The sequence below is a fragment of the Penicillium arizonense genome (assembly GCF_001773325.1).
Source record: "Penicillium arizonense strain CBS 141311 chromosome Unknown PENARI_contig017, whole genome shotgun sequence".
Lineage (NCBI taxonomy): Eukaryota > Fungi > Ascomycota > Eurotiomycetes > Eurotiales > Aspergillaceae > Penicillium > Penicillium arizonense.
Window position 1 is genome coordinate 23952 of NW_019173294.1, and position 12456 is coordinate 36407.

At 48.3% G+C, this 12456-nt stretch overlaps 7 protein-coding genes across 7 annotated transcripts; 2 read left to right on the forward strand and 5 right to left on the reverse strand.

The window, feature by feature from the left end:
• Positions 1–503: 503 nt before the first annotated feature.
• PENARI_c017G03997 (rRNA-processing protein MPP10) lies at positions 504–2576 on the forward strand (the record flags this gene model as incomplete). Its single annotated transcript, XM_022634299.1, has 1 exon — positions 504–2576. One exon carries the CDS (start codon positions 504–506, stop codon positions 2574–2576), a length of 2073 nt encoding a protein of 690 aa, XP_022485795.1.
• Positions 2577–2664: 88 nt separating this feature from the next.
• Positions 2665–3428, reverse strand: PENARI_c017G04737 (uncharacterized protein; the record flags this gene model as incomplete). The annotated part of the gene is made up of 2 exons (XM_022634314.1): positions 2665–3136; positions 3184–3428. 2 exons carry the CDS (start codon positions 3426–3428, stop codon positions 2665–2667), a joined length of 717 nt encoding a protein of 238 aa, XP_022485776.1.
• Positions 3429–4189: 761 nt separating this feature from the next.
• PENARI_c017G10466 (DUF1761 domain-containing protein) lies at positions 4190–4753 on the reverse strand (the record flags this gene model as incomplete). The annotated part of the gene is made up of 3 exons (XM_022634417.1): positions 4190–4324; positions 4383–4687; positions 4738–4753. 3 exons carry the CDS (start codon positions 4751–4753, stop codon positions 4190–4192), a joined length of 456 nt encoding a protein of 151 aa, XP_022485775.1.
• Positions 4754–5673: 920 nt separating this feature from the next.
• PENARI_c017G06091 (uncharacterized protein) lies at positions 5674–6368 on the reverse strand (the record flags this gene model as incomplete). Its single annotated transcript, XM_022634334.1, has 3 exons — positions 5674–5698; positions 5750–6258; positions 6309–6368. The coding sequence occupies 3 exons, from the start codon at positions 6366–6368 to the stop codon at positions 5674–5676; spliced, it is 594 nt and encodes a 197-aa protein (XP_022485888.1).
• A 2456-nt stretch (positions 6369–8824) lies between these two features.
• PENARI_c017G11987 (uncharacterized protein) lies at positions 8825–8994 on the reverse strand (the record flags this gene model as incomplete). Its single annotated transcript, XM_022634452.1, has 2 exons — positions 8825–8920; positions 8971–8994. The coding sequence occupies 2 exons, from the start codon at positions 8992–8994 to the stop codon at positions 8825–8827; spliced, it is 120 nt and encodes a 39-aa protein (XP_022485841.1).
• A 1332-nt stretch (positions 8995–10326) lies between these two features.
• On the reverse strand, positions 10327–11094 carry PENARI_c017G04850 (thioredoxin peroxidase DOT5; the record flags this gene model as incomplete). Its single annotated transcript, XM_022634317.1, has 2 exons — positions 10327–10667; positions 10824–11094. 2 exons carry the CDS (start codon positions 11092–11094, stop codon positions 10327–10329), a joined length of 612 nt encoding a protein of 203 aa, XP_022485719.1.
• A 409-nt stretch (positions 11095–11503) lies between these two features.
• On the forward strand, positions 11504–12135 carry PENARI_c017G11017 (putative mitochondrial protein sorting (Msf1); the record flags this gene model as incomplete). The annotated part of the gene is made up of 2 exons (XM_022634427.1): positions 11504–11656; positions 11716–12135. 2 exons carry the CDS (start codon positions 11504–11506, stop codon positions 12133–12135), a joined length of 573 nt encoding a protein of 190 aa, XP_022485742.1.
• Positions 12136–12456: the final 321 nt, after the last annotated feature.

Consider the following 12456-nt stretch of genomic DNA (forward strand, 5'->3'; position numbering starts at 1 on the left):
TAGAACAATCGATATATCTGTTTGCCATTGAGGTTATATGATGGAGGATTGGCGTCATTACAGGAATCCACATGAACGCACCATATCATCTTCCTCAAGTCTCGAATGATAATCATGATCAAGCAAGGTAGTTATATAGCTAGGTAAACATGTCAACATAAGTTTACGTTTTAAGTCAAGTCAACTTTTAACGTTGAATTACTAGGGGTAGCCTGTGTGAATAACATGGACTATGTGACTTCGGGTATACACCATTGTAGATACTCCAGATACGAGGCTTTTCTTCCAATAAACAGTGCTTTATGAACAAGATAATCTAATCATTCCCTTCATAACATATTCCTATGTCTTTCTGTTCGTGTTCTACTCTATACTTCTTATCTTATCAAACTACCATTTGATTGGCTCACCGCCCGTCCACCTTCCGATAATTTTTTCCCCCCAGATCGCGTTTCCTCTACAGAAATTCTTTCGCAACGGGAAAGGCTGCCAATCAATCTGAAATGGCTCTCTCCTCCGCCCTATCCTCACCATGGGGGTTCCTCCGGCCCACTAACGATCTACATACCACCGTCGTGGATTCTGCGAAGCACATTTTGGACTCTCTCGCCGGCTCTGTCGTGGACGCCCAAACCACTCGCCGGCAACTCAACAAAAAGCGGAAAAGATCTGAACCTGAATCCGATCCAGCCATCCTTCAACTGAAGAACCTTTATGTGGATGGCTTTACTTCGAATCAAATATGGGAGCAGGCGACCCGGATTCTCGAGTCAACTGGCGATGAAGTCGAACGGGATATCACTTTGATCACCCAACACAGTGGTTATCCATCGTTGTCGGACCATGAGCAGACCCATGATGTGTCGGATCCCGAGGACGCGCAAACCGATAGTGACAGCAATGAGAACATGTTGGAGGACGTTTCCGAAGCTTCAGATGTCGAACGCAGCCCTGAAGAGGAATCTCAGATGGGATCTGACGATCTAGAGCGTGAGGATATGGATAAAGAGGATGAGATGGAAGAATGGGATGACGAAAAATCCTCGATTGGCTTTGCGGAAGAAGAGCCTGAAGTCTATGTCGAGGACCGGTTTGGGTTGAACGATGGGTTCTTCTCCATCGACGATTTCAACAAGCAGTCTGAGGCTTTGGAAAGACAGGACGTCAAGGGAGGCCCCGAAGAGGCTGACGACAGCGATGAGGAGGATGTGGATTGGCATACAAACCCGTTGATGCCTGGAAGCGCTGCGCCTGTTCGCAATGCTAACACCGAGAGGAATTCCCGTACGACTGGGGAAAATGAGGAAGACATGGATGATAGCGAAGAAGAAGGACCGACCTTTGGTAATGCTAATCTAAACGGCGACTCCGACTCCGACGATGATGCCATGGATATGGATGCCGGTGATGCGGCTGGCTGGGCGAACACCAGCGATATCAAATACGCCGATTTTTTCGCGCCCCCGCCACGCAAAGCCTCCGCTAAGAAAACACGCGCGCTCCCCAAAACCCAACCCGATGCGCCAGTTGAGGACGACGATGTTAACCGCGCCATGGCCGATGTGCGACGAGACTTGTTTGACGATGATGATGCTTCGAGTGCTGGGGAGGATGCCGCTCTTGATAAATCCGGAGACCCCGGTGCTCCACGCTCCACGCACGAGAAACAAAGGGCACGAATTGCCGATGAAATCCGTCGCTTGGAAGCGGCCAATGTTGCAAAGAAAGAATGGATGCTTGCCGGTGAAGCCAGGGCGGTCGAGAGACCTGTCAACTCCCTCATCGAAGAAGATCTTGACTTTGAACGAATTGGAAAACCGGTTCCCGTGGTTACCAACGAGACAACCGAGGATATTGAAGAGCTAGTCAAGCGCCGGATTCTTGCCGGGGAATTCGATGAAGTCATTCGTCGTCGGCCAGGTGCATCGGACGCACAGGCTACGCGAAGGGGCCGGTTTGAATTGGATGATACCAAACCTCAACAGGGTCTGGCAGAGATGTATGAAGCCGATCATCTTCGTGCTAACGATCCGAACTATGTCGACTCGAAGGACCGCAAGTTGATGCGGGAGCATGCCGAGATCACCAATCTTTGGAACGAAGTCAGCTCTCAGTTGGATACCCTATGCAACTGGCACTACAAGCCTAAGATCGCACAGGCCAGCGTCAACGTTGTCACCGACGCACCCACAATCATGATGGAGGAGGCACGTCCCACAGCTGGCAGTGCTGCTGCTGGACCGGTCGGACTTGCACCACAGGAGATCTACACCCCCGGTGATGGTGACCGAGTCGCAGGAGAGTTGGTGATGAAAAACGGGGAAACCATCTCCAAGGATGAGATGACCCGTGAGGAGAAGGCCAAAATCAGAAGGCACAATAAGAAGACCTCAAAGAAGGCCAACGCCGAGCCCGCTCGCCAACAGCCTGGCAAGGCAGCTGAAAAGCAGCAGGTGATGTCCGACCTGAAGAAGGGAGGAGTCAAGGTCATTGACAAGGAGGGTCGTGTGACAGACATCAATGGTGGCTCCGTCGAGGCAGGCGCCAAAACCAGAGGAGACACCTTGAAATTGTGAAAAAGTTGTGGGAATTGGCAGGTCTAGGGGTGTAAAATAATGGATTGAAATCTATTTTTTCTAGCATTGCACATATCACATCATGTCTCTATTGTTTTTTGGGGCCAGATCTTTTCGCCCGTATTGTGTAGAGGAAAATGTTCTCTCTGTTGTAACTCTCTGCCCCTGGGTCATCCCGGATCTCTTCCATATCAAAGGCCTTTTTGGCCATCTTCATGAACCGCAGGTCGGCTCGTCTGCGGCGCTTGAAGCAGAAGTAGCACACCGAGTTGGGACCAAGGAGGTCTTGGAGCGTAGTGATCAAGAGAGGGAATGCTGGTTCAAAGTAGACGCAGTCGGCAGCGAGAATAACGTCGGGTTTTGATGGCACCTGGCTTGGGATCGGTTCTCCCCAGTTTAGTATCGCAGCAGTCGCATTCGGGGTGAGGTTGTTTAGTTCAATGTTGGCTTCCATTAGGGAGAACATAGGCTCTTGGTCTGTGATATAGATCCGCTTCTCAAGACGACACGCGCGTGCTATGGCAAGACCGACGAGTCCACCTCCTGCGCCAAGTTCAACACTGGCGGTTGTTAGTAAACCACAAATGACACCTGGTTGAAAACCCACATTGATTTATCAGATAGATCGGTGGCATGGCGGCACAAGAGGTATTTGGCCAAAACCATCCCTGCAGGCCACAGTTGTCCACCGCATCCATCTTTAAGGTCTTCTTTTAGTAGCAATGGTTCTTTCAAGAGCCCATCAAACGTGACTTTAGTGGTCACGGCGGCTTTGTTCTCACGCGAGGGGGCCAAGGATTCACTGATGTCAAAGTCAGACAATTGACTTGGAGAACTGGGTGTTTCTATCATGGTTGAGGATTGAATAAGAAAAAAGAGAAAGTTTTGGTGGGGGTGCACTTATCGCAACAAGGATCACATAATCACTGGCGATTCTATAAATTCCCAACACTAGCAACCTAGATAGCTACTATGATTCTAGTCTTGTAGTGGAAAGCAAGACTATTGTAGTAGCTCTCGTAGCCTATCTTGATGCCTGCATCTATAATCAAAACCCCTTGCTGTCGATCAAAAAACAAGCTTGGGCCCGTGCGAACATCCTTTGAAGATCCACAAAAATCGCCTACATGTAGGCATAGTATAAGTTACCATCTACACTTCAGGTATTATATGATATAGGAGTCTTGGAATAACCTCTATTCCCGTTGGTAAACCAGTGCCATGGGGAAGCTGTGCCATGGGGTGATCCATTTGGGGTCACTTGCTAGTCTAGTTACCTAGGTGGATATACCCAAGTACAAGTATACATTCGCCTGGGCGAAGGGTAGCCCATGAAAAAGAAGGAAAAGCGACAAAGGAGAGAAAAGAAAGCACTAATCCAGCCAGGAGCTACTACACATTGAGAGATCAAATACTAAGTGTCTACAAGAACAACTTACATATTAAACCACAAGGCTATTAAAAGCACAATTCAAATCGGAGTTACGATGTCAATTTCGTGTACATTTACATCCGACATAGTAGGTTTAAGTATACAAGCATAGCACTGATCATAATCTCTGTGGAGAACAGTAGGCATAATTCAGACTAGAAATGACTTGGTATCATTTCACTTAGTCGAAGGGGTGAGTGCGTGTTCCCCACCAAGTCAAGAACAAGCTGAGTCCAACGGTTTCAAATACTCTCGAAACGGCACCAACAGCGACAGTGTCCAGGGGACGCTTCTCAGTGAAGACTTGGCTCACGAGCTAGATAATAGTTAGAACATATCCCGACAACAATATAGAACAATATAGAGAAGCATACACTTGGGGCAGATGTTGCGAAGAAGATAAGTGTTCCCAGGTAGGCCGCACCCTTGTAGCTCAGGGTGCCAGTGGCGTTAATCAATGCAGCTACACCATAGGTCTGCACGGCGCTTCCAGCAAGGGAGCTTCCCCAGGCGGCGGCGGCACCGGCAGCCTCCTTCGACTTGATGAACTCTTCCTTTGAGTTGGCAGCCTGAGCGCGGTGGTAGGTGTCTCCGAAGACGGGGGCGAGTATGCCCAGGGAGGCAGTGTGGGTGAAGACTGTGCCCAGCGCAATAGCGGAGGGCTTCACGGGAGGGAGATCTAGACCTTGTCAATACCAAATGATTCAGTTTTGATCACAAGGAACTCACAGTGCAGAGTAGTCATTGTAGATTGAGTAGTGTGTAGTTGGAGAAATCGAAGTACACCGGAAGGCGCTTTAAATGCAGGGTTAGCAGGGTGACGTCGTCATGATTCAGAAGAGGCTGAAGATGCGGAGGGCCATGACGTCAACTCACAGCCATACAAGGAAGTTGTCTATAGCAGGAATATTGAATGTAGGCAAGTTACTTGATTGTATTCGCTTTATGATTTTATCCAAAGCGTTGACTACGCCGGCTCGCCGTTGCTTATGGAATGTATAGGCTATCGGCTATCTACCTAGTAGGTATTCAATGATATATTATACAGTTGGGATATGAACGTCTATCAGAGTCATTTAGAGTCCCTTGAAATTTCTTATTTGCTTCAATCGCTCAGATCATCCAGACAAAACCGGGCAAGCCGGGGTTACATTCACTAGACCCCCTCACGATCTTAGCCAAATTGAGGTAGGCCTACCTATGCTGGAATGTGGTAAGTGAGTAATGACGATTCGTGTTAATGTGCCGCAGAGTACTCATGTAATAGCCCAGTCTAACGTAGATTGATACCGCCAGACTGGGGTTGGGGGCGTGGGGTGAAAGTGATCTGCGGGTTAGCCGTACTGCTGAATTGTCTTTGGGTTCTGTTCCTGCGGAATGTTTCTTTTGCGCCTACGTTTGAGTCTATTCTCGGGCAGAATCTCCCAGTTTTGGTCTCCTTTCCCATGGACTTTTCTGTGTATCCTCTTCTAGATATTCGTCTCAGTTCTAGTAGAAAGGGTGACTGTTTGCGCATGTTCTAGCGACTTGAATGATGCTCTCTTGGAACATAATTCTCTTGTATTTGGGATTTCTATGCATGAACCTGCAGAAGTAACAAAGAAAAGAAAGGATTGAGGCTAGCTTGAAGACGGAAAAAAAGTGTATTGATTTATGCAGATATGATCAAGCAAAGGTGCGGCAGGTATATCTGTAGAATGGTTAGCCCAGAACTAATAGTGGGAAGCGGATCATGTCCTACTTTTCGGGGTAGCCGTGCTCTGTGCCAAGCTCGTACTTGGACTGTGAGTCCTGAGGGACAGAGTTGATGTTGCAAGGAGTGGGAGGCAGACCATTGGCGCCAAATACACCCTGTATGCTCTTCTTGTCTTGCTCAAATAGAGCAGCCAAACCCCGCTCTTCACCCTGCTCCTTGACAGCAACCAATTGCTGCTCGCCAGCCTCTCCGATCTTCAGGACGTCATCCTTGGGGGCTGCCTGGCTTCCGACGGTGAGGAGGCCGACTGCGTCTGACTGGCGCACAGTGCTCAGTTGAGGGTAGCTCCTCCGGACATCCCGCTTCCAGTAAGGGTTGTCGGCAATGTCACCCGCCGGAAGGGTAACCGGATCATCGTAGGCCAGGGGAGGCAGCGAGCCGGGAGTAGGAAGGCGGTACTGAGAGTTCAAGGGGACACCGGTCGAGCGCTCAGGGTCAATAGCGAAAAGGCGACGGATCCGCTCCCAGACCCCAGTAGACTGGACCGAGTATTTCTAGCCAGCAATTGAGTAAATGACCAGCATTGAGTGTATGGACTGCCTACCTGGTTAATAGAAATGACGTTTGATGCCGCCTTTGCGGCGTTCAGGACACCGCGAGCCATGATGAGAAAGACTCTGCTCTGTTGTTGAAGGTCAGCGCGTTGTCAGAAAAAGTCTTCAAAAGACAAGAATTGACACGTCCTTGCTCAAGAGATTTGACTTACGACCTGGAATCTCTGGAAATCGTCAAGCGTCTGCGAGCGTTTGAATCAAGCCGGTGCAGGGTACATCTGGAGGTGCGATCCCCGGCACGGATTATTATCACACCGAGCCACACAGCAAATGGCATTACTAATTCGGAATGCCTACCTACCTAGGTCCGTGCACCTACCTAACGTTAACTTAGTAGGTAACTTAAGTTAACTTATAAGTTAGTTAGGTTATTGACTTCTCTTTTAGCTCTCTGTTTGCTAATTCCATAAATACTCGCAATGCCCACAGCAAGGTGTCATTATTTCTAGTCTCTCCTTGCAAGACTATATTTTTACATTTATACGTAGACAGCTCTTTTTCCATGTTAGCCACCTTTTCAACAATGCTCAATGCTGTCTGATAGCCCTGGCCCAGAAGTTACATCTTAGTTTGATTGCATCACTGGCCCTATGACTCAAGCCTAAACCGTGAGTGGTAATTGGGTGTTTTTGAATGATGTTACTTAATCCTAATATAGCTACATAAGCGCGTCTGGGAAGGTGCTAAGCTACCAACGGAAGGCTATGTTTCCTTTGCTTAGCTTGAGATCTTTTTCTTCTTTCCATTCTCCCTTCGTCTTTTTGCCCGCATATTGCCCGACATGAATCTGAATTGCCCTGCTAGCTCAACCTAGCCAAGTCCACTGGGATGCTTATGCTATCCACACTTCGGCTTAGAAACGGCATAATACGTGCCCGTTCTTTCTATAGAATACCAAATTCACTATCGCCATAGATGATACCTACGAACACAAAATCGGACATACCGGCTTCGAACCCGAAACGATCTACGCCAAAATGGTGGCACTTGGCAACCGGGTTCCTGACCTTTGCAATGTAACCCTTCACAACCAAGAGGCAGTACTCGAAGACCACATCTTGCAATGCCTTGCCCGTATGGTCTATGGTTCCAACATAATTGGACGTGCGGGAGGTAGCTCCAGTATTACATCCAAACTTTGCACAGCGGTTATTTCGTAACGAGGAAGTGGCCGAGGAGACTGGGGAAGTCGAAGAGAAATTTCTCGAGTTGAAACAAGCTCTCATACGTAAGGACCTACCCGCAGATGCCACAGTCGTCCTACGCAGTCGCCGAGAGATCGTCCAGCATGCCAAGGCAGCATCATTTCTTACTCAACAGTTGTGCATCATCGGCCAAGAACTTAGCGAGAAAGAAACGGATCCTTTAACGTACTTAGACATTGTAATGCTTCAGCACTTGAGTTTATGTATGAGGACGCCGAAGAAGATGAGAAGCCTGAGGCCCACAAGGAACTGGCAAGCTTGGTTATTGCCAACGCGGAAGAGCGTATTAGTGAATTGATTGCTTCAGTGCACCCGTGCAAATATGGAATATCGGGGAGAATACCTGCAGAGGAACCAGATATTTGTATGGGCGAAACATCCGTTGGTCCTTTTTCTTTGTTACCTTTCCAGCTGTGGGTTTGAGGGTATGCAGACAGAGGAGGGATATTCTAATCCAAGGACTACGCAGGCCTAGGCATGCGTAGATTAATGTCTACGAACGGTTTGAGGCATTTGTTTTTCTTCTGAGGCCGTTTAGAGCCAGCCAATTTACTACTATATCGCACTGCAAGGCCTCAAATGGTCTGAAGACACAAGGCAGCTTCCCAGGTTGGCAACGAAAATGGCAAGACGCGAAAACGATCTCAATTGTAAAGGTCAACTTCATGTAATAGACATCTTGCATGTCACGAATGATACGCATTTTCCAAGATCTCAAAATCTCCCTCCACGAATGGAACGGGCTTTCTCAAATTTGGTAATGAATTGTTTGTGCTTTTGCTTCGTGGAATAAATGCAGCCTCGAACAAAAGAGGGTGGCTCAGAATACCCGGTGTAAATCGGCAGTCGGCTCGATTTGCTTTCCACCTTCTCCAATAGGCCTTTTGACGTTAAATACGGCCAGTGTTGGTGCAATCATCAGGAAGATAGATGTTTCGGCAATTAGATGCCCAGGGCAAACTCTACGACCGAAGCCAAAGCTCACATCTCCGGGATCCATGGCAGAGGAAAGAAAACGCTCTGGTTGGAAGTCCCATCGGTTAGGGTAGATCGCAGAGTCATTATGGAATGACCTATATGCGTCGGACAAGCAAGGCAAATAGGGGAATGAGGAATGATTGATACCGGATGTTCAGAAAATGATCGCATCCTTGGGAGCCAAGAAACCGTTGTTATTGTCGTCCTCACCTGTTCTATGAGGAATACTCAAAGGCGCGACACTATGCCATCTGATGGCTTCTTTGCCAATTGCATTCACGTAGTGTAGCTTGTCTCGATCGGCCAAAGTTGGCAATGTAGGCTTAACAAATTATATTGTCCATCTCGGCTTGAGCCTTGCGTTGAACGTCAGGAAACACCATCATTGCCAGGAAGAAGCCCTCTAGGATCGCAACAGTCTATGATCAGCATAACCCTCAATATATTCGAGGGCTTTCCGAGAACATACCGTATCGGATCCGCCGCCATACATTGCTACTGCTGACCATTTGATGACTTCCCCGTCTTCGCCTTGTTTGGGAAGCCTTGATACGAAAAACAATTTCGATCTTCTCTGTCCATTTGAAACTTCGCGAATGCAAATGGACTGTCTAGCAGTTTCGTGAGGGGTTGAAAGTGATCGCGAGCAATTCGTTGAAAGTTAGCCCCCAGCATCCATTCTGGGACATATTTCACTGGACGAATATGAGCATGAAACCTGAAAAGGAAAGACAATACTTACATGCCGGGATAAAATCAACTATCCATGCCCCTGGAACGACGGCGACCGAAAATTCTTCAGTGCGTGATCAGCCAGACGTACTAACGGGTCTTCGCCATGAGGCTCGATGTTATAGCCGTATGTTATATTCAAAATGAAAGCACCGACAGCCCTGTAGATTTTGATAAGCTTCATTGCAAGGTGTGCTATCACTTACGTCCTGTTATGCTGGATGAACTTCTCAGGTGCCCGAAACACACGGCGTATAAACCGCTTGCCTCTAACCATTAAATCAGGACGCGGATTCTCGTGTTCCGAGACTCTCGTCACAGCTCGTCGATAGGTTCGAAGAAGTGGTGTATTATCCTGGCTTGACAGTAGCTTGCCCCATCCAGACCTCCCTTTAACTCAGAACGTGCCTTTCATGGAGAGAACGTTCTACACAAACTCAAGGTTCACCGGCGAAGACGAGGCGCGGTCGGGATGAATTCTCTGCAGAATTCTTTCCCAGGATCTGAAACGCCAGGTCTCTATCATTGATTATAATAGTGGTTTTCTCTAGAACTGTGATCGAGCTAAGAGGTCCCGCTAGGGCTTAGCTTGGTCAAAATGGCCCAAGAGAAAGCCCACCCTAAGAGATCTCTGTGCTTAAGGCAATGTTTCCGTTCCTGCATCCCCGACGGTGGAAGGTTAAGCAAATTGCTGATGATCAATCTGCCTCTTGGCCCTGGAGGTAGATTGACCTTTCTTTTTGTGAAAATTCGTAGAGCAACCAGGCCCAAAGCGAAGACGACCAAGTGTATATTAACATCATTGTTAGGATGAAGGTGAGAGTTGGATCCCCGTAGTTGATTGGTCGTATATACATATGCATCGGGAGTCTGCCAATATAACACGTCTCTCACCTCGAACATCCGATTATAGGCCATCTTCTGTGGTGCGCCTTAGTCTAGCTATATAGTTATTCAACGAACTTAACTTGAATGCCTAGACTGCAATGCTCAGATGAACATTTGATGAGGTTGAACTGCCTGTAAAAGCCACTGTCGCACATGCACTGCCTGGTATCTTAATGTCGCTGATAATAAATGTACATGCGTGAAATCACTCGGGTTTATCATCTTCCTTGCTGTCATCCTTGGCATTGGCGATAATCTTTTGAACAGCGTCCACAGTGGCGTCTGGGCCACCGGCCTCTCGAAGCAAGACTTTGCCCTTCTTATCCACGGCGAAAACACCGCGGGTCGTTCCCTTGGGGGACTTCTTGAATCCAATGGCTGCAATAAGTGTGGCCTTAGTGTCGCAAATCAGAGGATATGGCAGGTTTTGTCTTGTCTTGAAGGTGGTGTTGGCCTTGGGAGAGTCTCCCGAGAGGCCGTAAATGGAGAGACCAGTGGAGGTCAAATGCGTGTGGTTGTCACGGAACAAGCATGCTTGCTTAGTGCCTGAGTAAATGGTGAGCTAGTGAGCTTGAAAAGAAGCCATTGAATGTTGCTAGGCAGTAATAAAAACTCTCGCAGCCTGGAAAATTAGGAGCATGAGCTCCCAAAGGGCCACGGTTCCAGATTCCAGATTGATGAGGGATTGGGATGATGACTTACAGCCAGGAGTGGAGGCTTTTGGATAAGTAAACAGCACCACACCTGCCTTGCTCTCATCAACGAGCTTGTGTAGGGTGGTTTTCACGCCGTCATTGATCTCAATCTCACCCCCAAAGGTCTTCAAGTCGATTGTATCGTCGGTTTCCGGGACCTTTGGCGCGGGGCTTTCTTCAGTATCAGTCTCTGGCTCCTTGGGCTTGGGAGCCGGCTTGGGCTTCTTCTCTGTGGTGGGAGGCTGAGCTGGTGCCTTGCGCTTCCTGAGTTCGACCATGTTGAAAGTGTAGAGGACAGTGATCTCCAAAGATCTGGAACATAAGCTCTGGTCTCAGCACCTGGTTAGTCAGCCGGGAAAACCCGCGCCCTGACCCGTGAAAAAATTGGATTTTCCCCTCGACTGACGGATCGTCCAAAATCCACCTTTCTCCATTTTTTCTCTGCTTAGACTCTTACTCATATTCGCCTCCCTTGACTAGATTTCTTTGACTTTCATCTGGGAACCTCACCATTCCCCATTCACCTACTCACCCTCACCTCTCTACCTGCTTAGTCGCTTAGTCGCCTAGTCGCCTTTTCGCCTCTTTGCCCATCTTCTTCGACTCAGGCAATCACATCCGCTCTTCTGATACTTTCCTACGACTGAGACTGTCTTGAACAGTGTCAGGGGAGCCAAACCCGCCATAATGAAGGTTTTCTCCTCAGGATGCACCTTCGACTACTCGTGGGACGAGGTGTCTACAGCAAACTGGCGCAAATACTGTCCGTGGAACGACAAGTCCACCCACGTTGTGGGAGTAGACACAATTTCCCGATCGGTTGATCCAAGCACTGGAATCGTGAGTTGCTTCGACATGGCATGAGTGAATACGGTGATTCCTAACTGACTCATTTCTAGTTGCGAACCGAACGTCTTATCACGTGCAACCAGTCTGTCCCACAATGGGTTCTCTCGCTGCTTGGTGGAACTACCACATCCCACGTCTATGAAATCTCCTATGTCGACCCAGTTGCCAAGAAAGTTACTATGTGCTCTACGAATCTCACATGGTCGAATGTCCTCAGCGTCCGCGAGACTGTCACCTACCGTCAATCCTCCCTTAGCCCGACCACTACCACCGATTTTACTCAAGAAGCGAAAATTACTGCTCTTTGCGGTGGATGGCAGAAGATCAAAAACAAGGTCGAGGATGCCAGCGTCGAACGATTCCGTGAAAACGCCAAAGTTGGCCGCGAAGGCTTTGAGGCTGTCCTTGAAATGAGCCGTCGCGTCTTCGGCGAACAACGTGACCTCGAAAAGCAACGAATGCAGGCATAAACCACCTGTCACCATCGACATCTTTCAGCACCGTCTTTTAATACCATTTGCATAAAGCGACTGCATATTCCGGCGTATGTTCTGCATTTCGAAGCATGTGGCGCGTGGAGTTTTCGTTTCATCTTTCCTTTAACCCTCGACTCCTGTGGACCAAACACCACTCATGGCCTTAAAAAGTTTGCACACTCCATCTTTTCAGCGCGTTATCTTTTATGATCATTTCATTTGCCTTCTTCGAAGGCAAAGATGTACCATTAGAAGCACTCGAACTTAGATTTGAAATTCTATCATCGTACAACATGACCTTGAAACCAGCCCCCC